Source organism: Pipistrellus hanaki, assembly GCF_964339955.1.
Source record: "Pipistrellus hanaki genome assembly, chromosome: 11".
Lineage (NCBI taxonomy): Eukaryota > Metazoa > Chordata > Mammalia > Chiroptera > Vespertilionidae > Pipistrellus > Pipistrellus hanaki.
In genome coordinates this window covers 68,635,939-68,662,851 of record NC_140513.1, presented here as the reverse complement: position 1 = coordinate 68,662,851, position 26,913 = coordinate 68,635,939, and the positions used below count along the sequence as shown (strand labels likewise).

The 26,913-nt window shown below is 42.8% G+C and overlaps 1 protein-coding gene across 2 annotated transcripts in view; it reads right to left on the bottom strand.

The window, feature by feature from the left end:
* Positions 1–26,913, bottom strand: part of IARS1 (isoleucyl-tRNA synthetase 1) — an 86,696-nt gene that overhangs the window by 41,263 nt on the left and 18,520 nt on the right. For both annotated transcript variants that reach the window (XM_084899004.1, XM_084899003.1), the window contains exons 10-20: positions 21,358–21,453; positions 14,484–14,606; positions 13,864–13,955; positions 12,118–12,216; positions 9,915–10,041; positions 8,461–8,534; positions 7,670–7,864; positions 6,027–6,113; positions 4,345–4,428; positions 2,645–2,789; positions 1,161–1,281 (exon numbers count right to left, since the gene is read on the bottom strand). In XM_084899004.1, coding sequence (XP_084755130.1) covers positions 1,161–1,281; positions 2,645–2,789; positions 4,345–4,428; positions 6,027–6,113; positions 7,670–7,864; positions 8,461–8,534; positions 9,915–10,041; positions 12,118–12,216; positions 13,864–13,955; positions 14,484–14,606; positions 21,358–21,453 — 1,243 coding nt within the window. The remainder of the gene's footprint in view (positions 1–1,160; positions 1,282–2,644; positions 2,790–4,344; positions 4,429–6,026; positions 6,114–7,669; positions 7,865–8,460; positions 8,535–9,914; positions 10,042–12,117; positions 12,217–13,863; positions 13,956–14,483; positions 14,607–21,357; positions 21,454–26,913) is intronic.

Sequence of the window (26,913 nt, the reverse complement as noted above, 5' to 3'; positions counted from 1 at the left end):
ATAACCTACCTCCCAACCGCTATACAAACCAAATTCATTGCTGTATGTAACAGAAATATAGGAAAATGTTTACTTCAGTACTACTTTCCTGTATGTCCTAATTTTTGTAGATTACTTCATTTAATAAAGTAGACTTGACAATAAATAGAACTTTAAAAACTGAAACCGGTTTGGCTCAGTGGATAGAGCGTCAGCCTGCGGATTGAAGAGTCCCAGGTTCGATTCCAATTAAGGGCATGTACCTTCGTTGCAGGCACATCCCCAGGGTGTGCGGGAGGCAGCTGATGTTTCTCATCGATATTTTTGGCTCTCTCTCTCTCTCCCTTTCTCTCTGTAAAAAAAATCAATAAAATATATATTTTTAAAAAAGAAATTTTAAAAATCTATATACATAAAAGGCTGAGCAACCATCCAACTGGTAGCTATGAGAGTGACCACCAGGGGGCAGACGCTCTGACTGGTAGCTATGACGTGCACTGACCACCAGCAGGCAGCGGCTCAACACAGAAACCACCTTCTTACAATCTGAGACCCCTCAGGGGATGTCGGAGAGCTGGTTTTGGTCCGATCCCCGCAGGCCAGACTGAAGGACCCTACCTGCCAGAGGGACCCTACTCACTACGCAGTCTGCAGGTGCTACCCCAGGTGTGGTCGGCCAGGGAGGAACTGCTGGAGGTTGGCTCCAAGGAGTATCCAGCCTGTTTAGCCCAGTCTGGCCCTGCTTGCCATCTTCTAATTAATTTCCTTTCAATGTGCATGAATCTGTGCACCGGAGCACTAGTAACAAAATAAAGGACCTACTAACAGGTACTACTTAGTGAGTACCTACTACCTACCAGCTACTTGATGTACACGATCTCTATTAGAGCCTTAGAGTAACTCTAACCAGGTGTTTTTCACAAAGAAACTAGGGGACAGGCACAGAGTCACCCAGCACTGAGCCTGTGAAGGGATGAAGCCACTGGGCATCCTTGGAACAGCATCATCTATAACTAGCCTGGACAAAATTATATTTGAGTGCTGAAAGAAATAACTATTTATCTACTATTTATCTCTTAAAATTTACATAAAATATCCTTTGTTTGTAAATGAAAAGTTAAAGAGCAGTCATAAAGATTAAGAGTCCTTAGTCCTGGGAGGAGGGTCAAAGAGAGACACACCTGCCATTTCAGTCTCAAAGAAGGCAATGAGCGACTGCATGAAGGACAGGACCCACCGGTCTGTGATGTTGGCACTTTCTTTAACCGTGTTCTCATTGTAGAGGAATTCCATTTCTTCCTCCTAGGAATTGACAATTATTGAAATATTCTGTTTGCTTAGGGAAATTCATGTGAAGCAATGAGCTGTTTAAGCACTTAAACTGAAATAGCCAATACCACGCCCTGCCTACCCCAATCCAGGCCCATTGGCAATTTAAATTTCTAATTTTCAATAGTATTTTCAGGATAAGCTCTAAACTTGGGATATTAAGTCCTCAATTAATAAATTACGTTTTTGAGAGGAGAATTTGGGAAAATAATTACTCTTCTGCAGCAAAGAATGAGTATGAATTGAGAAACATTCTAAAATATTGTCAATAATTAGATAGTTACTTTAAATCTGAGGAAGGAAAGACAGTAAAATTTGCAAGCTCTGGATGACTGTCTACAAATTAAAAATGAGCATTAAGAATTAATGTCTCAGCTTATATTATTAATTTTACCTAGAATGCTTTATTTCACCTGATTTCCCTTTGCAAAATCTTCCTCAATTGTGAAGGCCCACATCATCTGTCCCTATACACACAGCGTCACCACCAGTGGCAGAATAGTGATAATGCTAATCCTTGCCCAAATTTATGAGCCTGATGGTAGAGCTGGTGTCTTGCTGCCATGCCCAGACCAGGGTCCACACCGACAGAGATTGCAACGTGGACCTGCCTAAGAACTATGGGCCCAAAAAGGTGGTTGGAACAAAAAGCCAGGAGCAAGAGGGACAGTGGAAAATGGCTGCCTTTTTCAAACAAAGGGGAAAATGGCACCTGGGAAGCTTTATTCAGACCTAGAAAAGCAAGAGGCAGAAGTTGCAAGTGACCAGACTGCTGAATGTTCAAAGCTCAGCTTTCCAACCCATTTCTCAGGAAGGAATAACATCCCATGTTTAGTCAACAGTAACTTACGAAGCATTCTACTTGTAAGATGCTGGAGGTAAAAAGATCAGTGGTCCTAGGCCCTAACCTCAATGGAGTCCTGGAAGTGCAGACTTCTCCCAGAATGCTCCTGGGCAGCAGGGCATACTTGGAAGGCACTTGCATATACATCACAATCATTACTTTAAGTCCTAAGACCCCAACGAAATTTCTCTCTCACGAGTATCAGCCCATAGGCACCCATTGAGGGCCTTTACTCGGAGACAGTGTATGACCGTTCACTGGCTCTGCCATGCCCCTCCCCCACCGGTCCCACGAAGAGAGGGGAACTGGCTAGCTAAATGAATATCCAACGCAACTCTTCTACAGGGGAGGCTGCTGTTTGCTACAAGGGCCCCAGATAACTTCACCAATGGCCTCCCGAGAGTCTCGGACCCCCCACATCACAGGGACTGTGCAAACCCAGCTCAACACAGCTGGGAAGGCAGAGCTCGACCACAGCACCGCAGTCCACACCTTCTGCAGCCTCAGGACACTCTGGGTGAAGAAGCGATAGGCGTTGTACCAAGGGAGTAGCACGTCCTTCAGAACATCACGAACACCTTCCTCCTTAAAGCGGAGGTTTTCCGCTCTCACCACAGGGGAGTTCATCAGATACAATCTGGAAGAGAAAAGTCACACCAAAAAGGAACGTAGACAGCCAATAATTATTACGTGACATTTGACAGGGCAACACCAAAATTGCCATTTCTTCTACAAAAGGGGTACTTATGAATACTCTTCTCATGGTCTATTTTAAACTGATAAAGCTCTTACTGTTACATGCATGAGGCCATGCACATTATAAAAGGAGATATAAGCCCAGTGCAGGCCACTGGCGGTGGGTGCAGCAGAACCCAAAGGCGGTGGCCAGGCCCTCCTCCCAGGACAATGCAGGCACCAAAAACCCACACAGAAGCAGCTGTGTAAGTTCTGCCAGGGCAGAGGGCTGGAGGGCTTTTTTTTTTTTTTTTTTTTTTTTTTAATTAGCCCTTTGCACTCCGCTGTCCCCTCTCAGGGGACATAGGAATTCTAGCATATCACTAGGATGTCCCCTCTCAAGGGACATTGCACTTTATTAGTGATTACGGGGAATTGAGTTATTTCAACGCACTCTGCTGCAAAGTAGCGTCGAGTAGCTGGTAGCCAATGTCCAGAATGGTTCGGAGTGCAAAGGGTTAAATATATTTTATTGATTTTCCACAGAGAGGAAGGGAGAGAGATAGAGAGCTAGAAACATCAATGAGAGAGAATCATCGACCAGCTGCCTCCTGCACACAACCCACAGGGGATGTGCCCGCAACCAAGATACATGCCCTTGACCAGAATTGAACCTGGGACCATTCAGTCCGCAAGCCGATGCTCTAACCACTGAGCCAAGCCGGTTTTGGCTGGAAGGCTTTTAATTTGAACACTTAATGGTCTCTAGATTTGAAAATGTCGTCATTATTTTAAAAACCACTTTGGGAGGGTTTGAGTCAACATCATACAAATTTAGCTCCCCCTGTAGCAAAGATACATTTTTTAAAAAGCAAATTCTAAACCACATCTAAGAAACATGACTAACAGAATGAGAAATGCTTACATAAAAATGACAAACATACCCTAGCAGGTCTGGCTCAGTGAACAGAGCATCAGCCTGTGGACCAAAGGGTCCAGGCTTTGACTTTGGTCAAAGGCATGTACCTTGGTTGCAGGTTCCTCTCTGGCCCCGACCCTGGTCAGGGCTCCTGCAGGAGGCAACCAATCGATGGTTTCTCTCACATCAATGTTTCTCTCACTCTCCCTCTCTCTAAAAATCCAATGGAAATATATCCACAGGTGAGGACTAACAAAAACAAACAAACAGCTGAAACCGGTTTGGCTTAGTGGATAGAGCGTCGGCTTGGGGACTGAAGGGTCCCGGGTTCAATTACGGTCAAGGGCATGTACCTTGGCTGTGGGCATATCCCCAGTAGGGGGTGTGCAAGAGGCAGCTGATCGATGACTCTCTCTCATCGATGTTTCTAGCTCTCTCTTTCTCTCCCTTCCTCTCTGTACAAAATCAATAAAATATATATTAAAAAAACAAAACAAAAACAAACAAACAAAAATAAATAGAGGTGATTAAATGTAAAAAAAAAAAAGAAAGAAAAGAAAAAGACGACAAACACACAGGGCAAAGCATGGGCGTTTACCTGAGGGCGTCAGCACCATATTTATGAATGATGGAAAGTGGATCTGGATAATTCTTTTTTCGTTTGCTCATTTTCTGGCCATCACTTGAAAAACAAAAGTCAATGTCACAGTTTACCTTTATATATGGTTACAGCTATTTTCAACTGGAGCACATAAATGCCAAGGGCATACAGCCAATGTTAAGTACAACAAGCTGTCTGTCAGTATCTTTTCAAATACTGTGTTGAGTCAAAAGAGAAGTTTCAGGAGAAATGAAGGAAGACATTATAGTGAAACAGTTAAAAATACAGATGAAGCATTTACCTTACAGAAATGAAAATCTATAAAACCTTACAACAAAGTTGACAGCTTTATTCATTGTCAACAAACACTGGAAACAACTCACTTGAGAAGTGAAGAGTCAAACACTGGGTCACCCATATGCTCGTCAAAGAAAAGGAAGGAGCCACAGATACACAAGCCCCCGGCACCCTCCAGGGAGTAACACTGAGCAGAAAAGCCAATCTCAAAAAGTTACACGTGGTAGGAATCTATTTACACAACAGACTTGAAAGGACACCATTTCAGAGATGGAGAACTGATCGGTGGTTTGCCAGGGGTTGGGGAGGAGGCTGAAAGGGCAGAAGGATGTGGGTGTAATAGTGAAAAGGCAACAGAGGGACAGTGAGATGTTCAAAGGGTTAAATATCTTGACTGTGCTGGTGGATAAAGAAATCTACCTGTGATAAAGCTATATGCAACTAAACACACACAAATCAGTACACGTAAAATGGGGAAACGTGACTAGGATCGGTGGATTGCATCAATGTCCTGGTTGTGATCGTGTATTATAGTTTTGAAAAATGTGACCACGAGGGGAAGGAAACTGGGAAAACCCAAAAGGTGCCTCTGTTATTTTTCACAATTGCATGCAAATCTACAATTCAATAAAATTTTCAACTTAAAATGTGAAAAAGCACAGCCAGTACAGCCAGACTGCCTGGGTACTTGAATTTACCACTTATTTATTGTGTGACTTTGGGCAAGTTACTTACTTTTCCTGAACTTCAATTCCTCAAATGTCAGAAGAACTCTGCAGGTTAAGTGTGTGAAGATGTGTAATAGCTCACAACAGGGCCTACTGCCACCCCCCTCACTGCACATAAAGCTGGGCACCTATGTGAACATTCTTAGTTTCTTATTTTTATTTGTTTCACTTTTAATAACGAGGAAGAACAGGGAAAAGAATAAGACTCCTATGCAATACTAGAAACCTCTATAACCCATTAATTTCATCATGTTAAAAAGACAACAAAAATCTATATTTAAGGACCAGTGTACAGATTAAATTATGAGCTATAAGCAAAAAAGCTTCTTGAAATTTTAAAAACACACACACACACACACACACACACACACACACACACACATCATTTTATCACTAAAAGATCCCAGAAAAGACCTCCCCTTCCATTAGGCTGAGCACTCAACCCAGCCCTGCTTCCTAAGACAAAGGGGAGTGGGCGGAGACAGAACGCAAAAGATGGACAAGTGCACAGGACAGGAGTTGGATGAAAAGTACAGAAAAAACTTAAAAAGCAGAGGAAATAGTAGGAACAGATGGGGGCATTCCTGAATTCCTCTGTTCCCAAAGGATGGTTAAGGAACGGAGAACCTCGTCATTACACAGGAGTGCACCTACCTTGCAAGGACGAGCCCATTCACAATCACATTCCTGAAAGGTGGTTGTCCAAAGAGAGCTGTGGCCAGCACTAGCAGAGTATAAAACCTGGAAAAAATAACACAAAGAAAGAGTTAAGAAACAAAGCAAGAAAAGAAATCCAACATAAGGAAAAACTATGTTTACTTGTTGAACTGAATTTCTATTTTGGATCTGTAACACTTCTTGATATAAAGCAAAGGTTCTTAATTTTGGTAACTTATTAAATCATGTCAGGATCACTGGAAAAAATTATACCCAGGACCCACTGCAGAACAGGTCCTGATCAGAAAATGAACTGTGTTACGGAGAGCGAACAAAGGCCTGGAGCCAGGTGCTGGCCAGCGGAGGACAGCACCAGCCTTCTCCTCGGGAAGCCAGCCGGACAGCTAAGAGGCAGAGGTCAGAGAGGAGAGGTCTCTCAGGACCTCCCCAAAATACAAAACTGAAAATCAAGAGATATCACCTTTAGCACAGGGCCATATGAGACAGTCTTATGACAAAAAACAAACCAGCCCCTCTCTCCCCAAAAGCAACATATCTCTCATTCAAACGTCAAAAGATAGACGACAGGAGCAGAGGCAGTATGTATTCTGTCAGTCAGATACCAAATATGTTGTTTATTTTGCTTGCTAGCTTGTTTCCTAAAAGGACTGCGTCACATCCCTGTAAGCTGTCCCGATAAGTGAGGCTCGTGTCACCTCTAAGTGGATTTGCACTCCAAAAAGATCCCAGGACATGAGTAGATGAGGCTGGAGACCAGACCCCTGGCTACATGAGCACCTGACAGGACATCCCATTCCCTAAGGACTGCTACCAGCTGCCAGATGCCACCACTCCTCTGAGAAACTCCCTGGGAAGAGGAGTTGTGCCTGGAACAGTTCCTACAGGTACATGGATTGGAAGTTGAAAACAGCACATCCCGAAACATCAGGCTGGAATTTAATCAGTTTGTGATGACTAATGCAATTTGTAAAAAGCAGAAACCACCACCAAAATTCCTTAAACATGCCTGTAAAAGCATTACTAATGAAAATATAAGTAGAACCTGGACCAACCAAGATCATCCACAAAAAGAAGGTAACTAAACTTTTTTGTAATTAAGAGGGCAAGGGTATGGCTTTAAATAAGACACCAGGTAAAACCAATACCCAAATTCTCTCCCCATGATCTTTTAAATTCTAGATGTTTTAGAATGTTAATTTTGTAAAGCTAGTCTAACATCTAAGCATATTTCCAAGTATCCCTGTTTCATTTGTAGTATCCCACTCTTTATCCTGTATTTATTAGAAAATACTCATTACACATTTGAGTAAAGGTGTAATGAGAAGTACACAGCTATGATCACCACTCATTAAGTGTTTTATCACTTAGTTCCAGTGAAACAAATCTCTATATTCCAAGATACAGTGAAATAACTGAAACTCTAAAACTACAGCCTCCCATAGGGAGAGACACTTACTCAAGACATTAACAGGCTGCTTGGTATAAGGAGCCGTGGGCAGAAGAGCCTCTCTCCCTGACACAGTCTTCCCTGCACACAGGCGATAAAGACCATGTGCTCAGTAAAGTAGCTTCTAAATAAAATGAAATCAACAAAACACTTAAAAGAACAAGAAACATACCATCCTCTGGTTTGATCAATGCCTTCAGCAATGAAGTCTGCAGGAAATGCATCTTCAAACTCCTTCTTATTTTCAAAAGGGTAATGAACTTGAGCATAGGGCATGCTGCCACTCTCAAACCAACAGTCAAACACTTCAGAGATGCGACGGAGCAATCCCTTCCCACAGCGTGAAGGGATGGTCAGATGGTCAATGCTAATAAACAAAAACGTGTTAAGCACAACAGAACTTGCAGTTTAATTGCCAGTAGGAAACACAATCTCCTGAAAGCTCTTCATGTGAAAAAATACCGCAATTCTCACAGGCTTTCAGAGAGCACCCAGAGTGCTCCACCTCGGTTATGTGCCAGAGGCCCCGCCATCTACCTCAAGGACAGAAGCCACCCTTCCTCATTATGACACAAGTTATCAACAATGTACTTCAGCAAACTAGTTTGACTTCTATATGCAGTTCTCGGATCTGCTAGAGAGACCACATCTTAACACATTGAGGACAGATCATGAGAATTCTCATTTCACATGATACAGTGCTTTACAAAGTATCATACTTTAAAAGGATATTAGCTTGTAAGAACATGTAATAAGTAACTTCAAAATGCAATGGGCATTTAATGTTGAAGCGTGCCTTTAACATTTACATAAAATGTTTTTTGTACTCGTTCAATAGAAACTTATCTGGCCACTGGGTGAAGCTAGCAATAAAACTACTGGTCTGCAATGTGTTAATAGGCTAAACCTAGGCCAAAGCTCTCAATGACAGAATTGACATGAATCACACACTTAGAAACTGACCTCTCTCTGTGGAGATCTGAGATCTTTGTTCCCGACAGTTCTTCAAGTTCTGCCATTGACCCAATGCATACTACCTGTCAAAACAAAGTTAAAAAGCAAGAGTGCCAGAGAGGCAAGGATCACAGAGTTTATCTCTGCAGCATTCGTGTTTAGTTTAGAAACCACAGATCTTCAGGACTAACCACCAACATGGCTACCCCCAGGAAAGACAGGTCACTGTCTGAGGAAGTGAGCAGATTTCCCTTCCTTGCTACCGACACCATATTAGAGGAGGATCTACACGGAGATTTTAAACATTCACAGCCATCATCTCAACAAGCATTTTTTGAGGGTTTACTGTGTCAAAATGGTTGCAAAAATGACCAGCAGCCTTGAAATGCCTAGAATAGTTGTCAGCAAATTCATTAGTCAACAGAGCCAAATATCCACAGTACAATGATTGAAATTTCTTTGGGAAGCCAAATTTTTTAAACTTAAACTTACTTCTAATGCCACTTCTTCAAAATAGACTTGTCCAGGCCGTGGTATTTTGTGGAAGAGCCACTCTCAAGGGCCAAAGAGCCGCATGTGGCTCTCAAGCCTCGGATTGTCAACCATAGACCTAGACTGTTCTCTAAGGCATCATAGTTTCTTCCTAGCATTTGAATTTGATTCTTTAACCTGGAATCTTCTGAAGTGAACGCTAGAAGTAAATTACTGTTCTGAGTCAAAATACTGAGTCCTATTGCAAGATGTTAGAATTATGTCTGGGTAAGGAAGCTGAGATGGGCCCTCCGAGGCACTGCCACGGGAAGCCATCTGACAGGGGCTGCGGGGCGTCCCCGCTATCTGGAAGTACCTGGCCTCTTTGGCTGCCCATCCTGACTGGTCCTGAAAGCCTGGACTCAGCCACACTGACATTCACTGAGGTCCCTGGACTGCTGTGGCTCTAATGCTCTCAGCTTTCAGTGATGGACAGAGAGCCTCATCTGAAGTCCGACATATAACATTTACATAGACCTACACTCAAATATAATCCCTCAGTTTTGTCGGGTAAAGGTCTTCAATGCTTAGGTAATATTTTTTTGTCTTCCTCTTCCATCACTCTAAGTTGGACTTAACATGCTATGACTTAGTGCAGATTATCTGTTCTGTTCATAAATAACTCACAAGAGGAAACAGAGATAAGCAACACAAACAATTTAATGTGTGGCTTCCCTGAGAAAAATGCAAGTTATTGAATACATCCACTTTTACACAAAGGGAAATTGTTAAAAATAGCATTAGAATCAAAATAAAGTTAAAGCTCTAAAAACATTCTTATTTATGTCATTCTTATAGGAAGGAATGAGAAAAACATGAAATAAGGGGCAACAAAGGAAAAGAAGCCATCTTCTTTTACCCCATATTCAGACGGAACAAAAGCACAAAGGGCTTCAATAAAAAACAACATGTGAAAACACCACCAGCCTCACCTCCTCGAAGTCCTCGCTGACCCACAGCGGGATGGGGGTGCCCCAGTATCTGTTTCTGGAAATTGCCCAGTCACGCGCATCTTTCAGCCAGTTTCCAAACCGCTTTTCTCTCACAAACTCCGGGACCCTGGGTGAGCAGGTCAGACACCGGATCAGCTGCGAACATCACTGAGGAAATCTGAGAGGGCACCGGCATCGGCGTTGAGGACCAGACACCAGGAAACGCTGGGCTCCCGCCTGAGAGGTGGTTTCCCAGGTGAAGATGCTCTTTGTGGGGAAGGTCACCGCACCAGGCCTCCTTGCCTGCCTTCCCTTGGGCACGGCCGCAGTCCTCTGAACAGTCACCACCGGCTAGCTAGCCCGGCCCTGCTCCTATTTAGTTTCTGGGTCATCCACACCACAGCGCTTTAATTGTAACTCACTGGTGTGGGCTCCCATCACCGAGTCCCGTGGTCGGCAAACTCATCAGTCCACAGAGCCAAATATCCACAGGACAACGACTGAAATTTCTTTTGAGAGCCACATTTTTTAAACTTAAACTTCTAATGCCACTTCTTCAAAATAGACTCGCCCGGCCGTGGTATTTTATGGAAGAGCCACACTCAAGGAGCCAAAGAGCCACATGTGGTTTGCGAGCCACAGTTTGCTGACCACGGAACTGGAAAATAAGAGTCTGAACAGGTAGGGTGTCGGTAGCTGGCTGGTAGATGCCTCCCAGGCTCACGGCATATTGTGCACTGGGCTCTGCAATGAGGAAGTTCCTTAAATGCGCTGCTCACCTCAGTGCCCTCGCTAGCACCAGCCCTTCTGTGATAACCTTCCCTGGCGGAACTCACATCAGCAACTCCTGCCCCGAATTTCTCTTGTCTCAGATTGATACACCTATCCTTTGAGGTTCAGCATTGCAGAAAAACTTAACAAGTTTAAGACCAAGTTAGGGTTCCCTAGTCCTGTATCATAAATGTCAGTTTAGAGGCCGGCACCTCCCACAGGACAATGGGTATTCCATATCCAGCACATCACACATTGGGAGAACTAGAGTGTTCTAGGTATAAAAATGAAAGAACAGCTTTTACTTGAGAAATCAGAATCACTTCGCTGGAAAAAAATAGAAAGCTACAGGCACTTCCTTTTACTGCCCTGAGATGCTCCCCATTCTTCCAAAATCAAATGCAGTCTTTCAGTTCTTATCAGGAGTTAAAAATACTGATTGCACTCCAAACTCTCAGTTAAAAACATGCTTTTGCATACATAAATCCAGTCTTCCTTCATTGCTGTAACAGGTCGAGTAAAACTTCTTTTCAATCGTTATCAGCTAAGAGCTTTTGTCCCCTCAGTGCAGCGGCCTGAACAAGACCACAGTCTGGGAGCTCACCAACTATCACAAGTAGTATATAGTACAGCTGATCCTTGAACATGTGTTTGAACTACAAGAGTCCAATTATATGCCAATTTTCTCAAGTGACCCAAACAGTTCAAACCTGGGCTGTTTAGGGCCAATGCCAAGGCTGGGACATCACAGATGTGGAGAGCCGACTGTTACGTTACACACAGATTTGTGACTAGGCAGACATTCGAGCCCCTAACTCCAGTGTTTTCTAAGAGCCAACTGTCATCATAAACGGCTTTGGTGGATAGATCCATAAACAAACGTTTACCCTGAAAATGACTGTTATTTAAGGCTAATGAACACTAAGAGTACAGCCAGATGTTTTTCAGTCATCCAATTCTGTAAAATGAACAAACAGCAGTTTCTCATTTCCATTTGGCTTTTAAAAAAACGGTAAAGCCGAAACTGGTTTGGCTCAGTGGATAGAGTGTCAGCCTGCAGACTGAAAGGTCCCAGGTTTGATTCCGGTCAAGAGCATGTACCTTGGATGCCAGCACATCCCCAGTAGTGGGTGTGCAAGAGGCAGCTGATCAATGTTTCTCTATCATCGATGTTTCTAACTCTCTGTCCCTCTCTCTTCCTCTCTGTAAAAACATCAATAAAATTAAAAAAATATATATGCCTTATAATAAAAAAATGGTACTTTATTATATCTTATTTAAATTGTTTAGTTTCCTAAAAAGAAATAAAAATAGATGTTACTACAATATATAATAAATGATGGCTATTAAAATTATTATGATTTGGGGGAGTGCAAACCAGTACTAACTATATGACAAAGAACATTCTAAAGACACACATCTTACTGCTCACCAGTAACACAGGTCATTGTTCCTCATCAGCTGGTCCACCATGTGCTCAACCCGCACAAACCAGCTGGGCACCGCTTTGTAAATGAGGGGCGTATCCGACCTAGGAAAGCAGAATGGAGGTGCGGCTGGTCAGAAGGTGTGCAGGCACCTTTAGTGTCTCACTGATGTCACCACCAGCTATTTGGCCTTCTGCAAAACCAAAGTCTACATCCTCAGTATTGGTCAGCACCCTCCACAAACCCCAGAAAGGCAAGCTAGTAAAAGAATACAAGACAAAATACATAGTTATCCTGATGTGGGACAGCTGTCCAGAAAAGATACCATATTCACCCAGCTTGTATGGCTCAGTGGGTGAGCATCAATCCATGTACTGAGAGGTCACAAATTCAATTCCTGGTTTTGGGCTTGATTCCCCAGTGGAGCCTACAGGAGCAGCTGACTGATGTTTGTTTTCTTCCCCCCGCTTCCCCCGTCTCTCTTTCTTCCTCTCTCAAATTTATAAAAACATTGAAAAACAGATATCACACTTGGCAAAAATGAAGAATGAGATCATAACATACCATGGAAGATTCCATTTCACCCAAATCTTTATAATTTTGTATTAAAACTTATCACATACATCTCACTTAATTCCATTAGAAAATTTTAGAGATGTTTCTCATCCTAAAGAAATGTGACTCCCACCACAAAATATCTTTGTCCCTGTAGGGTGATAGAAAATATGCACATATGTCTTTGCCCCTGGATCCTGGCACAGAGTTCCTGAAACCCTTCTCATTTCCTGGGTGACAGGAGTGTCTTTTGTTCTAATGAGGTGATGCTGGGTAAGCCCCTGGATAAGGGTTGGCCACTGGAAAGACGAAGCCATGACAGCTTGGAATTCCAGCCGTCTCCATCTTGCTGAGGAGGAGAAGGGCCAACAACAGAGTTAATGGTTGACCATGCCTTTGTGGTGAAGCCTAAAATCTTCCAGTGCAGGGGTTAACGGTTTCCAGGTTGATGAATACATACATTGGAGGGTGACACACCTCAACTCCATGTGATACATGCTCTCCCACAGGACCCTCCCAAACCTCTCCATAAGGCTGCTTACCTGCATCCTTCAATAAATGTTTCCTGGAATTCTCAGCCTGACTAGCAAATGAATTGAACCGACCCATGCAGGGGACAGAGGGAACCTCTGAACTGAAGCCGATCTGTCTATCAGGGATTAATCCTTGGGACCTGATGATACCTCTAGGAAAAACATCTACAATCTGGGGACTGAAAAATGTCATAAGTGAAATGTTTTATTTAAGTTGTAAAGATCACAGGATAAAAAAACAAGTAGGGCCCAGTCAGCAGAGCTCAGTGGTTGACCTATGAACCAGATCACGGTTTGATTCCCACTCAGGGCACATGCCAGGTGATGTTCTTTCTCATCATCAATGTTTCTATCTCTCTCTCCTTCATCCTTCCTCTCTGAAATAAACAAAAATATATTTTAAAAACAAATCAGCAACAAAAAAACAAGAGACTAAATAGGGAAGAACTAGGTTTTTTCTTTACAGTCTGTGTCTGTATTTCTAACACAACTCCTGAGAAAAGAAATAATTGTATGCATTCATAACATTCTCCTTTGAGCAAGAAGGTAGTATCCAAACACAAGCTCTAAAGAATACAAATGAGATGGAAACCACCAACTGATGGAGTGGCACAAAAAATATACACAAATCGAAAGCTCTGGCTCAATCAGTCCCCTCCTCACCTCCAGCAGAAAGGGTAGCTATGAGTGAAGGTACTGGCAACAAGAAGTCGGCCTTGCTCTTTCAGCATCCTGATGATATTTTTGTCAGCATCCTGTTAAAAAATTAAAATGTAGCTACTAAAATATCCTCCAGTATTTAGTAACATGATATAATTGAGTATTTATTAATAAAATCTGGTATTTGGATACCTTTATATGAGTAAAAGACACAAATAACAAATGTATTATATACATGATGCAACTGTATTTTATAATACACGTAACTGCACGCACTTTTAAAATACATGCCATATCACTGAGGTAGTGCAGTATTCAATCAGCAATGACTACCCCAAGGTCACAACGTTGCTATATGAGTCACCAGTCAGAGTCCATTTTTCCCAACTCCTTGAAACTACAGCCTGCTTCCTCTGAAGATACTAGACCCTCAAATGCAGCTAATAATAAGTCTACCTTTACTGATTTTATGTGCTGAAGCCAAACAAAACAAGCAGCTTTCTAAAAAAAACAAAAACAAACAAACAAAAAAAACCCCCAGATGTGGAAGCCTTTTGATAAAAACTGATTAGTAAAAACAGCCGGATGAAATCAACACCTTTCTATGCCTTACAGTCACAGACCTTCACATACTGTCCCACGAAATCCGTCACTTCTGCTGTGAAACAGCCTGAAGCATCCACAGGGCACACAGGGACAGAATCTTTCTGAATGATGTTGAAGTCCATACAGACCCGATAGTCATCCTGGGGGGAAGGGGAATCACAATAAAACAGTTCAAGTGTATGAGGAGGCAGTGCAGTTTTCAATCAGCAATGACTAACCCAAGGTCACCAAGTTGCTTTATGAGTCACCAGTCAGAGACCAGTATGGGGAGGGAGGTGTACAGGAATAATTTTCTGTATTCTGATACGAACCTCTCATCACTGTAATTATCGCCCAATGAAAGTTAATTCAAAGACTGCACAGAGAATTTAACAGAGCATCATAGTGGCAGAGGATTATCATCTCGCCTTGTCTAACCAGCCATTATTTCACAGACCCCTGCATACATGAGTATCTATCACTAAGTGAGAAAATGGCACAAGGACAGGTCACGGAGAGAACCAAGATGGCGGCCTAGACAAGCACCTAAGCTGCTGCCTCGCACAACAATTTTAAAACAACAACTAAAATCAGAATGGACATCATCCAAAACCACAGGAAAGCTGGCAGAGTGGGAAATCTACAACCAGAAAGAAGAGGGCTCACAGATCAGATCGGGAGCTGCTAAGTGCTGAGGTAGGGTGACTCACGCACCGAGAGGAAGTGCAGCCGAATGTCTGGCTGGTGGTCGATGTTTCTCTCTCATCGACATTTCTAGCTCTCTATCCCTCTCTCCTCCTCTCTGTAAAAAATCAATAAAATATATAATATTTAAAAAAATCTGATGAACAATATTAACTGGTGAATATAATAGAATCAGAAGTATGGAAGAGGAGTGGACTGACAATTCTCAGGGAAAAGGGGAGTGGGGGGTACGGGAAGAGACTGAACAAAAACTGCACCTATGGATGAGGAGAATAGGGGGTGGGGAAAGGGCAGAGGGTGGAATGGGAACCTGGTGGAGGGGATCAACAGAGGGAAAAAAAAGAACATTTGTAATAATATGAACAATAAAGATTAAAAAAAAAAAAAAAAAGGACAGGTCACGGTCATGCAGAAGTACGACTCTGCAGAGGTCACATGGTGTATCACCTGGCAAAATGCCACCTGGGAGGGCTCTCAAGAAATCTCTACATAAAGTGGTTTAGAGGCTGCAAGTCAGAGATCTGATTGTCTTTAACATTAATCTGCCTGGTATTCAGGGCAGATATATAAGGTACAGTATTACTACAGTAAATGACAAATAGTCATATGTACAGATAATGTAGATTATATATTAATATCAGGTGTACACCTCAGAAATGAGACATGACATAACTAAGTCCTGATAAATCTCCCTCCCATCTGACACCGTACAGTTATTCAAGTATTGTGGACTACATATTCCCTATGCTGTACATTGCACACGCAGGACTATTCTATAATGACCAATTTGTACATTTTAAAAATATATATATTTTTATTTATTTCAGAGGAAGAGGGAGATAGAAACATCAATGAGAGAGACATATCCATCAGCTGCCTCCTGCTCGCCCAACACAGGATCAAGCTTGCAATTTGGGCTATGCCATGACCAGGAATTGAACCGGGGACCTCTTGGTCCATGGGATGCTGCTCAATCCACTGAGCAACTGCAGCCGGGCCAATTTGTACTTGATTCTTTCACCTTTCCACCCAATTCTCCAACCTTCTCCCATCTGGCAACCAACAAAATATTTTCTGTATTTATGAGACTGTGTCTGTTCTGCCTGACGGGATTTTTAGATTCATCTGCTAATATGGATTTATTGCCATTTTATTGTTCTGTTTTTTATCTTTTATTTCCTTCATTTTCTTAAAGATCCTTTAACATTTCACGTAATACTGGTTTTGGTGGTGATGAACTCCTTTAGCTTTTTCTTATCTGTGAATCTCTTTTATCTATCCCTTAATTATAAATGACAGCTTTGCTGGGTAATCTTGGTTGTAGGTTCTTGCTATTCATCACTTTGAATATTCCACTCCCTCTGGCCTGCCAAGTTTCTGTACAGAAATCAGCTTGACAGTCATGTGGGAGCTCCCTTGTAGTTAACCAACTGCTTTTCTCTTGCTGCTTTTCAGATTCTTTGCCCTTTTGTGTTTTAATTATGATGTGTGGGTTTCTTGTGTTCATCGTGTTTGAGACTGCACTTCTTGGACTTGTATGTGTATTTCCTTCACCAGATTAGAGGTGTTTCCTTTCTTTCTTTTTTTTAACCAGTTTTCAATTTGTTGCTCTCTCATCTTCCGGCACCCCCATAAACTGAACATTTGATATACTTGAAGTTGGCCCACTTTCCTTACACTATATTCTTAATTTTGTACTTTTTTTCTTTTTGCTGTTCTGATTGGGAGTTTTTTTCTTCCTTCTATTCCAAATCACTGATTTGATTCTGGGCTTCATCTACTTTACTATTAATCCCATTACTTATTCTTTTTTTAAAATATATTTTTATTTTTTCACTAGAGGCCTGGTGCACGAAATTTGTGCATAGGGGCAGGGGATTGTCCCTCAGCCCAGCCTGCACCCTCTCCAATCTGGGACATCCTCTCACAATGCAGGACTGTTGGCTCCTAACTGCTCGCCTGCCTTTCTGATTGCCCTTAACTGCTTTTGCCTGTTCATTGCACACCCAGGACTATTCTATAATGACCAATGATCACCCCCTAACCACTCCCCTTACAGCCTATTTGTGCCCAACTGCCCTCCTCTGCTGGCCTGGTCACCCTTACTGCCCTCCTCCCCTCCAAGCTTGATTATCCTAACTTCCCTCCCTTGCAGGCCTGGTCCCTCCCAACTGCCCTCTGCTGCTGACCCAATTGCCCACAACTGCCCTCCCTTGCAGACCTGATCCCTCCCAACTGCCTTCCCCTGCTAGCCATCTTGTGGTGGCCATCTTGTGTCCACATGGGGTCAGACATCTTTGACCACATGGGGGTAGCCATCTTGTGTGTTGTAGTGACTATCAATTTGCCTATTATTCGTTTTTAAAAAATATGTATTTTGATTTTTTACAGAGAGGAAGGGAGAGGGATAGAGAGTCAGAAACATTGATGGGAGAGAAACATCGATCAGCCTCCTCCTGCAAACCCCGTACCGGAATTGAACCGGGGACCCTCCAGTCTGCAGGCCAATGCTCTATCCACTGAGCCAAACTGGTTTTGGCACCTATTATTCTTTTACTAGATAGGATAGAGGCCTGGTGCATGGTGGAGGACGGCTGTGGTTTGACCTGAAGAGTGTCCTGGATTAGGGTGGGGATTCCCTTGTGGTGTGGGGCCTGTGGTGGTTTGCAGGCTGGCCACACCACACACACACCTACACACACACACACACACACACACACACACCATGACCCAAGCAGAGGCCCTGGTATCTGGAAATTATTTACCTACTACAATTGAAACTTTATAGCATTAAGCGGAGCCAAGCCTCCTGCTCCTTCTGTGGCAGCAGCCATCTTGGCTGAGTTTGCATACTCGCTCCTGATTGGCTATTGGGTGTGGCTTGTAAGTGCAGCAGAGGTATGGTAAATTTGCATATTACTCTTTTATTATGTAGGATTGATTTCAGAGAGGGAAAGGGAGAGATATAAACATCAACGATGAGAGAGAATTACTGATTAGCTGCCTACTGCACACTAACTTTGGATGGAGCCCACAACCCAGGCATACGCCCCTGACCGGAATCGAACCTAGGACCCTTCAGTCAACAGGCCAACACTCTTATCAACTGAGCCAAACTGGTCAGGGTGAGTTACTTATTCAGTATTTCAGTTGGTGTTGTCTTCTGACTGGCCCTTTTTTATGCTGATGAAAGTTCACAGAATATCCTTATAGCCAGTGTTAGAACTCTGCATCTAGATTGCTTGTCTACTACTTTTTCTGAAGTTTTGTTCTGCTCTTTCCTTTGGGACATATTTGTCTCCTCTTTTTGGCTATCTCCCTGTGTTTGTTTCTATGTGTTAAACGGGCTGCTATGTTTCTCAAGCTTGGTAGAATGGCCTCATGTAGTAGAGGTTTTATAGGATCCAGTAACACAGCTTCTCCTATTACCCAGGCTGGGCCCATGAGGTGTACCCTGCCCCTGCTGTGGGGATGTGCCACCATCCTCTTATAGTTGAGCTTTGATGGCTCTTGGCATGTCAATGGGAAGGATTTATCCCTAGGCCGACCAACTACAAAGACTGGCTGCGACCACAGAACAGCAACCTCCAACTACTGCAGGATCAACTGTGTAGGAAATCACTCCAAAGAGCAGGACTTACTTCAGTGGGGCTCTGGTACATGCTGAGTCTACCCCTTGAGTATGTTGCTTGTAGAGGTGGTTGGTTGGTGGTGCTTCGATGTGGTCTGAAGGTGACCACTGGGTGTGCTGGCTCTGGGGCCTCCAAAGAGGTACAGGCTAAGGTCAGCCACTGCCTGTGTTCTGCTTGGGACCACCGAGTATGAGCTATAAGATTGTCTGCAGTTGGCTGCTACTTGTGCTAGGCTTAGACGTGCCCAAGTGAAATCAAGCTTCTGGAAATCAAGGCAGACTACTGCTAGTGTCGGGGCTTGGGGCCACTTCATGAGAGGTATGGGGCACAGTGAAGTCAGATGCTGCTTGAGAAATCTTAGGAAATTCTTAAGCACGAGCCAATATAGGCTTTTGGTATGAATAAGCCACTGGAAATCGCTTGGGTAGGCCTTGAAAAATCACCAGGTATGGAGAAACATTGATAGCCAGGTTGACAGAGTCTCAGATATGATGCCTGTAAGACTCTGTGCTGGGAAGGCTCATCAAAGGAACACTGGCCTCTGCCAGCATTTCTGTCTTGAAAAAAGCTGCCCCCACAGCTCTCACACTGATGCCAGGCCTGTGTGTTTCTGCTGTCATTCAAACTGCTGCCTCAATGCTTGGAGATCACAGAGTGAGTCTGAGTTGGTCCACATTGGCCCTTTAAGAAGAATAGCTGGGGGTCCGGCTGCCATAGTTTCCCTTCATTCCAGCTGGTTTTCAAAGCCAGAAGTTATGAGGACTGGAACCAGAACCCTATAGGCTGAGAGGTCTGGTGAGGGGTTGAGAACTCCTCAGAGCAGGACCTCTGCAGAGGCGATATCCTTCCGAATTTTTACCTGACACATGGGGAATGGGACCAGCTGGCCTGCAGTTCCACTTCTCCTACTATCTGGGTGTAGCTTCTACTCTCGTTGTAGGACTCCCATACAGCTAGACTTCAGGTGGTTCTGAATTTAGTTGTAATTTTGATGTGATTGTGGCAGGAGATGAATAGAGCTCCCACCCAATTAGAATAGTGAACAGGTTCTAGGTGATTTAAAGTCATTCATTTTATTGGGTTCATTAGCATGGTGGTTATAATAAAAACAAAATGTCTGTGTTGGAGTGTATACCAAAGGTTGTGGGTTCAATTCCCAATCAGGATGTATACAGGAGGCAATTGATCCGTTTTTCTCTTTCCCTTTCCCTCTGTCTAAAAATCAATAAAAACATGTCTTTGGGTGAGGTTTAAAAAAATAAATAAAAATAGAAAAATAAAATTTATTATCAATCAAAGATATGTACAGAAGTATTTGCAGACAAAGATATGGTATTCAGGATCTGCTCCAAAACTGTCTAAATTAAAACCATGAGGGAAGGTGAGGGATTAAGATAGATGAAACAGAATTCCCAAAATGCTGATAATACAGATAGTTGGGTGATGTAAACATAAGGACTTATACTATCTTTACTTTGCTCACTCCTATCACAGACAAAACGACCACGCTGAGAGGAAGCTATAGGGCCCAGTGCACACGGCACTCGCAGCAGTGTGTACACTCTTCGAGCGTCACAAACTACAGAAACACTCTCTACAGGAAGATTCCATTTAATCCTTCCAAGTCTCCAGACAGGAAGGTAGTAACACCCTGTTACAGGAAAGGAAAAGAAAATCTAGACAGGTCAACTAATTTATTGCAGAGCTTTGACTTAACATGAGGTCTGATTTGGTCTAAAAGATGTGCCCTTAATCCCTAAACTCTTTTATTCATATACAAATTATATTAAAAGAATTACATTTTGGAAAAAGAAGAAAAAGGAAAAGAAGGAAAGAAAAAGAAGGAAAACAAAAAGAAAATTAAAGAAAAAAGGATTACATGTTCATAAAATTACTTTGGGCAAAATTTTAAATTCAGCACACTCTTCCACCTTGAAAAGAGAGGTCAAATTCTCCCTTCTTAACATATAGCATTTAGCGAACAGCACAGCAGAGGTGATGGGAACCTTGATTTATCAAGTGACTGTGTGACTGCATGCCCCCATCAAAACTCAAAGAACTGTACATCATAAGGAGCAAAGCAGTGCCCTAGCCGGTTTGGCTCCTTTGGCTCAAGTGGACAGAGCATCGGCCTGCGGACTCAAGGGTCCTAGGTTCAATTTTGGCCAAGTGCATATACCTTGGTTGTGGGCACATCCCCAGTAGGGAGTGTGCAGGAGGCAGCTGAATGATGTTTCTCTCTCACTGATGTTTCTAACTCTCTATCCCTCTCTTTTCCTCTCTGTAAAAAATCAATAAAATATATTTTAAAAAATAGACCAAAGTCTCATGTTAATCAAATATGAATGAATCAAAACACAGCATGTCTTTGAAGACCAAATGTCCTTAGCCCGCCACTTTCAGAAATCAGTTCAGGGTGAAAAGACATTGCAGATACAAGTTTTATAAGCTTGAAAAGAGGTTGACTCCATGGCTTAATCAAGAGTGGTGACCAACACAAAAAATGCATGCACACAGGCAAACACAAATACACAAGACATTTCTTTATAACACTGGTAAGATATATACTACTCACAGCACCAAAATAAGGAGCTTGATGCACCACCCCAGTGCCTTCTTCCTCCTTCACGTAGTTGTCAACAAGTACTGTAAAAGCGCCATGCTCTTTCCACTGGAAAAGAAAAGGATTAAAAGATGAAACAATACCATATCATAATATAATTTGATAACCATTTTTAGAGCCCGAAAAAACTTTTAACATGAGATTATTTTCAGCGATGGAAATGGCAATAATTCAGACTGGAAAGAAACATACTAGTTCTATACATCACATCATGAATAATGCATCCCTAATAAATGAAATAATTATCTTAAGTGGCAGGAAATATGTCCAACTTTTTTAGTGAAAAAATGGGCTTTTCATTATTTCTCCTGGACCGAATTCCTCCCCCCAGCATACTATTTATCATAGTCTCAAAAAACATACTCCTCAAATTATTCCCTTCCTGGTACATAGTTAACCCTTGAACAATGCTGGGGTTAGGGGCACCAAACCCCATACAATGGAAACCTGAGTGTAACTTTTGACACTAAAGTTGGCCCTTCCCATCCTTGAATTCAACCAACCGTAAATTGAAAACTATGTTTTCAATTTGCAGTTGGGAATGCAAAAAAACTGTTATCTATCCATGGTTGGTTAAATAAAATCCATGTATAAGTGAACCGGGGCCTTATTGGAGGGTCAAGTGTATTTTCAATCTCTGCATACACTTTGCTTCTCTTTCTCAAGTGGTTCAGCTGTAAAACGTAAACTTTGAAAGAAACGGGGGAGGGCCGAGGGATACAAGTTCTATGTCCTATTTGCAGACATTGTAACCTGGGGGAGAAGGGGGTGTGTGTGTTTCTAATATGATTTCATTTCTAACAACAATAAAACACGTGCCCTTAGCCGAAACTGGTTTGGCTCAGTGGTAGAGCGTCGGTCTGCAGACTGAAAGGTCTCAGGTTCAATTCCGGTCAAGGGCATGTACATTGGTTGTGGGCACATCCCCAAAAGGGGGTGTGCAAGAGGCAGCTGGTCAATGTTTCTCTCTCATTAACATTTCTGGCTCTCTATCTCTTTCCCTTCCTCCTCTCTGTAAAATATCAATAAAATATATTTTTTAAAAAAAACACGTGCCCTTAATCCCTATAGTTTAGTACATATAAAGCTACAGACTTATTTTCCTACCTTCATCTCTTAATATTTCTTTTCAGATGTCAATTATTTTAGCCCAACTAAAACCCTTTGCTCTCTTACCTATCTGCATTTGCAAAAAGTACGTTCAGAAATGACTTTCAGAATTAAAACTACACAGTGAAAAATGTATTAGAATTTCCATGTTTTAAAAATATTCTGGTTTCTGAAACCGGTTTGGCTCAGTGGATAGAGTGTCGGTCTGTGGACTCAAGGGTCCCAGGTTCGATTCTGGTCAAGGGCATGTACTTTGGTTGCAGGCACATCCCTGGTAGGGAGTGTGCAGGAGGCAGCTGGTCGATGTTTCTCTCTCATCGATGTTTCTAGCTTTCTATCCCTCTCTCTTCCTCTCTGTGAAAAATCAATAAAATATATTTAAGAAAAAAAAAAAATTCTGGTTGCATTTGTGTTTCTCGGAGAACCCAGAACAAAGTTGATGAAATGGTTTGCCTAAATCACACACCAGCAATAATGAAGCCAGGTCCTGAAATAAGGCCTTCTGGTTCAAAATACAGACAACGACCTCACAGCTCTTAAACTGTTGGCACTTGTTTAAAAGTAAACATGACAAATAACTAGAGATTTTCAACTGCTGTAACCTAAATCACCTGTAAATGCTTATGGTGTGGTGCGACAGGAACTGAGAGGTGTGTCTTCGAAGACTTAAAGAGGGAGAGAACACGTGTGTCCTCAGGGAACACAGGTATTTTGCTACTTAAAACTGTACCCCAAAAACCCCACACTCAATTCCCATCTCTCCGGGTGCAGCTCTGGATCAAGCCCTGCTGCGGCTGGCCAGCAGTCAGCACAGGGCACTAGAGTGCTGCCCCCACATACTCTCACAGCTCCCATTTAATATTTCAGAGCATGTGTATTTTATTTTATTTTATTTATTTATTTATTTAATATATATTTTATTGATTTTGTACAGAGAGGAAGGGAGAGAGATACAGAGTTAGAAACATCGATGAGAGAGAGTCATCGATCAGCTGCCTCCTGCACACCCCTACTGGGGATATGCCTGCAACCAAGGTACATGCCCTTGACCGGAATCGAACACGGGACCTTTCAGTCCCCAAGCCGACGCTCTATCCATTGAGCCAAACCGGTTTCGGCAGAGCATGTGTATTTTAGATATACATCAGATGATTTTGTCCTAAGTCAAAGAATTTGTAGCTTTTGTCTAAAATTCACAGAAGGTCCCAGAAATTTCAGGAAGTTAACTAAATGAATCAGGTAGATCTTATTTATCATCTATATACTGAGTGCATATTTCACTGACTTAACCCAAAGCTCCTATCGAGAGTGTCCATGTGCATTTTCTGAGAGGTCTTAGCTTTCCTCAGGCTCTAAATAGGGCCTGTAGTTCAGAAAGTTGAGAAGTAATTGACCTAGTGGCAGAGTTTTAAGACAAACAAAAACACACGAAATATGTTAAGATACATGAGAAAAGAATGCAATAATGGTATTATTCTGAAGACAACCAAGAGACACTTCAGAAAACACTGTTTTGCAGATGGCATCCAATACAGGCCATTTCAGAAAGGTGAAGCAAATTTTAAAAGAAGGAGAATGTAATGAAAAGATAGGCAGAAGGGGGGGAGGGGCAGATTGACTGAGGCAAAAGATAGGTTAGGGGATGTGACTAGGAAGCAGGTCTGCCTCATGCCAAGTGGAGAGCACCTGGCGAGGAATGCGCTGGCAAACGAAATGACTACAGCCTCACAGGAAGGGACCAGATGAGGCAAAACGTAGGGATAACCACCAGAGCGACATGTAATGAGGGAAAGGGCTGCTAGTTAGGAGACAAAAAAACATGGGGAAGCACTCAAGGAAAGAAACATGTGAGCAATACTGTGGACAGAGTCCACATGGCAGAGGTCACCTGCGCTAACCAAACTCACCCCTGCATTGAAAACAGAGATGAGCACATGTTTTATCCTGGGCCGCAATGCCAGTTTTTTTATTGCTAATTCTATGCCATGCTGAATATATTTCTTTCTTTCTTTTCTTTTTTCTTTTTTTTTATTTAATATATTTTATTGATTTTTTACAGAGAGGAAGAGAGGAATAGAAAGCTAGAAACATCAGTGAGAGAGAAACATTGATCAGCTGCCTCTTGCACACCCCCTACTGGGGATGTGCCCGCAACCAAGGTATATGCCCCTGACTGGAATCGAACCCTGGACCCTTCAGGCTGCAGGTCGACACACTATCCACTGAGCTAAACCGGTTTCGGCTGAATATGTTTCTTACATAATATAACAAGCTAGGTCAGTTCTGAGGGCGTTACGCATCATTTTACTCTATGACAAGCATGTCAAATCATTCATTGGATGACCAGCAGCCAGTGGGCCACATGCCTCGTTTAAATAAAAGACATGCTTGCTCTAAGACCTATAAATAAGTATCAATTCCTGTTGACCTTGTTGTTTTGTTGGTGATTATATAGTTTGCAACTATAGCTGCAAATCCTGTTGTCAGAAAATGAAAACCACATAAAACAGCTTTCTGAGCCCTAACCAGTTTGGCTCAGTGGATAAGAGCATCAGCCTGCGTACTGAAGGGTCAAGGGCATGTACCCTTGTTGCAGGCACATCCCCAGTCGGAGGTGTGCAGGAGGCAGCTGATCCATGTTTCTAACTTCTCCCTTCCTCTCTGTAAAAAAAAAATCAATAAAATATATTAAAAGCAAAACAAACAAACGAACAAATAAAACCCAAACCCAGCTGTGTGACTCCTCAGAGAGACAACCAAGTGTCTATTGTGTGGCTGTGCTGAGGTGCCCAGGTTTAAAGGACTAACCTGATCCACTTACTGGAAGTAAACTGTTCACCTTACACACAGTCTATTCCGAGCACTGTCCTAAATTTATAAATAGCCAACAACAATCCCTCCTCTTCCTTGGCAATAAGCAGACCATAAACAATAAATATATACACAGTGAATCTTAGGAAATGTAAGTGACTTCTTACACAATTTGAGAAAACTATTTTTAAAATTATTACAAGAAGGCAATACAGGGAGAATCAAGATGGCGGCCTAGGTAAGCACCTAAACTGCTGCCTCGCACAACAATTTCAAAATAACAACTAAAAGACAGAATGGACATCATCCAAAACCACAGGAAGGCTGGCTGAGCAGGAAATCCAAAACTAGAAAGGAGAGAGGCTCATGGATCGGATCTGGAGCTGCAGAGCACTGAGGTAGGGAGATGCTCATGCAGAGAGGAAGGGCGGCCAAGTGCCTGGCTGATGGGAGGAAAAAGGAAGCCCCCAACTGCACTGAACCTCAGGTTCCAACTGCAATGAATCCCAGCCTCGGCTAAAACCCTGTGGACCCAAGCTCAGACTGAAGAGAAAGACACCTGGAGACTCAGAGTCTGGGAGACGCAGGGGGAGCTGGGAGCCGCAGCGCGGGAGTGAGTGTGCACAGAGAGGCCTGACCACGGAGGTTGCTGCAGCCTCTCCATAACGGAAGGAGTCAGAGGCTCCTAACTGTACTGAATCCCCAGCTCAAACTGCACTGAGCACTGAAACCCAGTTCCAGGGGAGCCCCTGGGGCAGCCACGCTCTTACAAGGGTAATCCGGACTGTCAGGCGGAAACTCTGGGGATCCCTGGAAGGCAGAGGTCTGAGGCACGTGCACAAGGGCAGGGCTGATGGGAAGCCAAGACACTCCGCCCCATCCAAGCTGAGCTCAGAGGCTTTTGCAATTTTGCAAGTCTGATCCTATAAGACTGTCTCCAATACAGAAGGTATCCCACAGTAGACACAGCTGATACCCACATCCAATAGGTCTACAGGTTAATTCTTCCCAGTGATACCAACAACAATCAAGACTTGACTACAACAAGGCAGTACACAAAGGTGAGCACCAAGAATGTCTACCTCAGGTAACTGGGGAGGCTGACCCACCAGACCATACAGGACATCAAGCACACAAAGCCAACTCAGGGAAGCAGCGAAAATACTGAGACAAGGAAAGAGATCTCAAACAAAAGAAATGGAGGAGAACAAAAGTCTGGATATAGAGTTCAAAACCACAGTTATAGGATTTTTCAAGAATTTCCTAGAAAAGGCTGATAAATTTAATGAGACCCTCAAGGATATGAAAAAGGTCCAACTAGAAATTAAATATATGCTGACAGGAATAAAAAATATTATACAGAGACCCAAGAGCAGACTGGAGGAACACAAGAACCAAGTGAAAGATTTGGAATACAAAGAGGCAAAGGACACTTCTCTGGAGAAGCAAGAAGAGAATCCAGAAAGTTGAAGATGGTGTAAGAAGCCTCTGGGACAACTTCAAACATACCAACATCAGAATCATGGGGGTGCCAGAAGAGAGAGAGCAAGATACTGAAAACCTATTTAAAGAAATAATGTCAGAAAA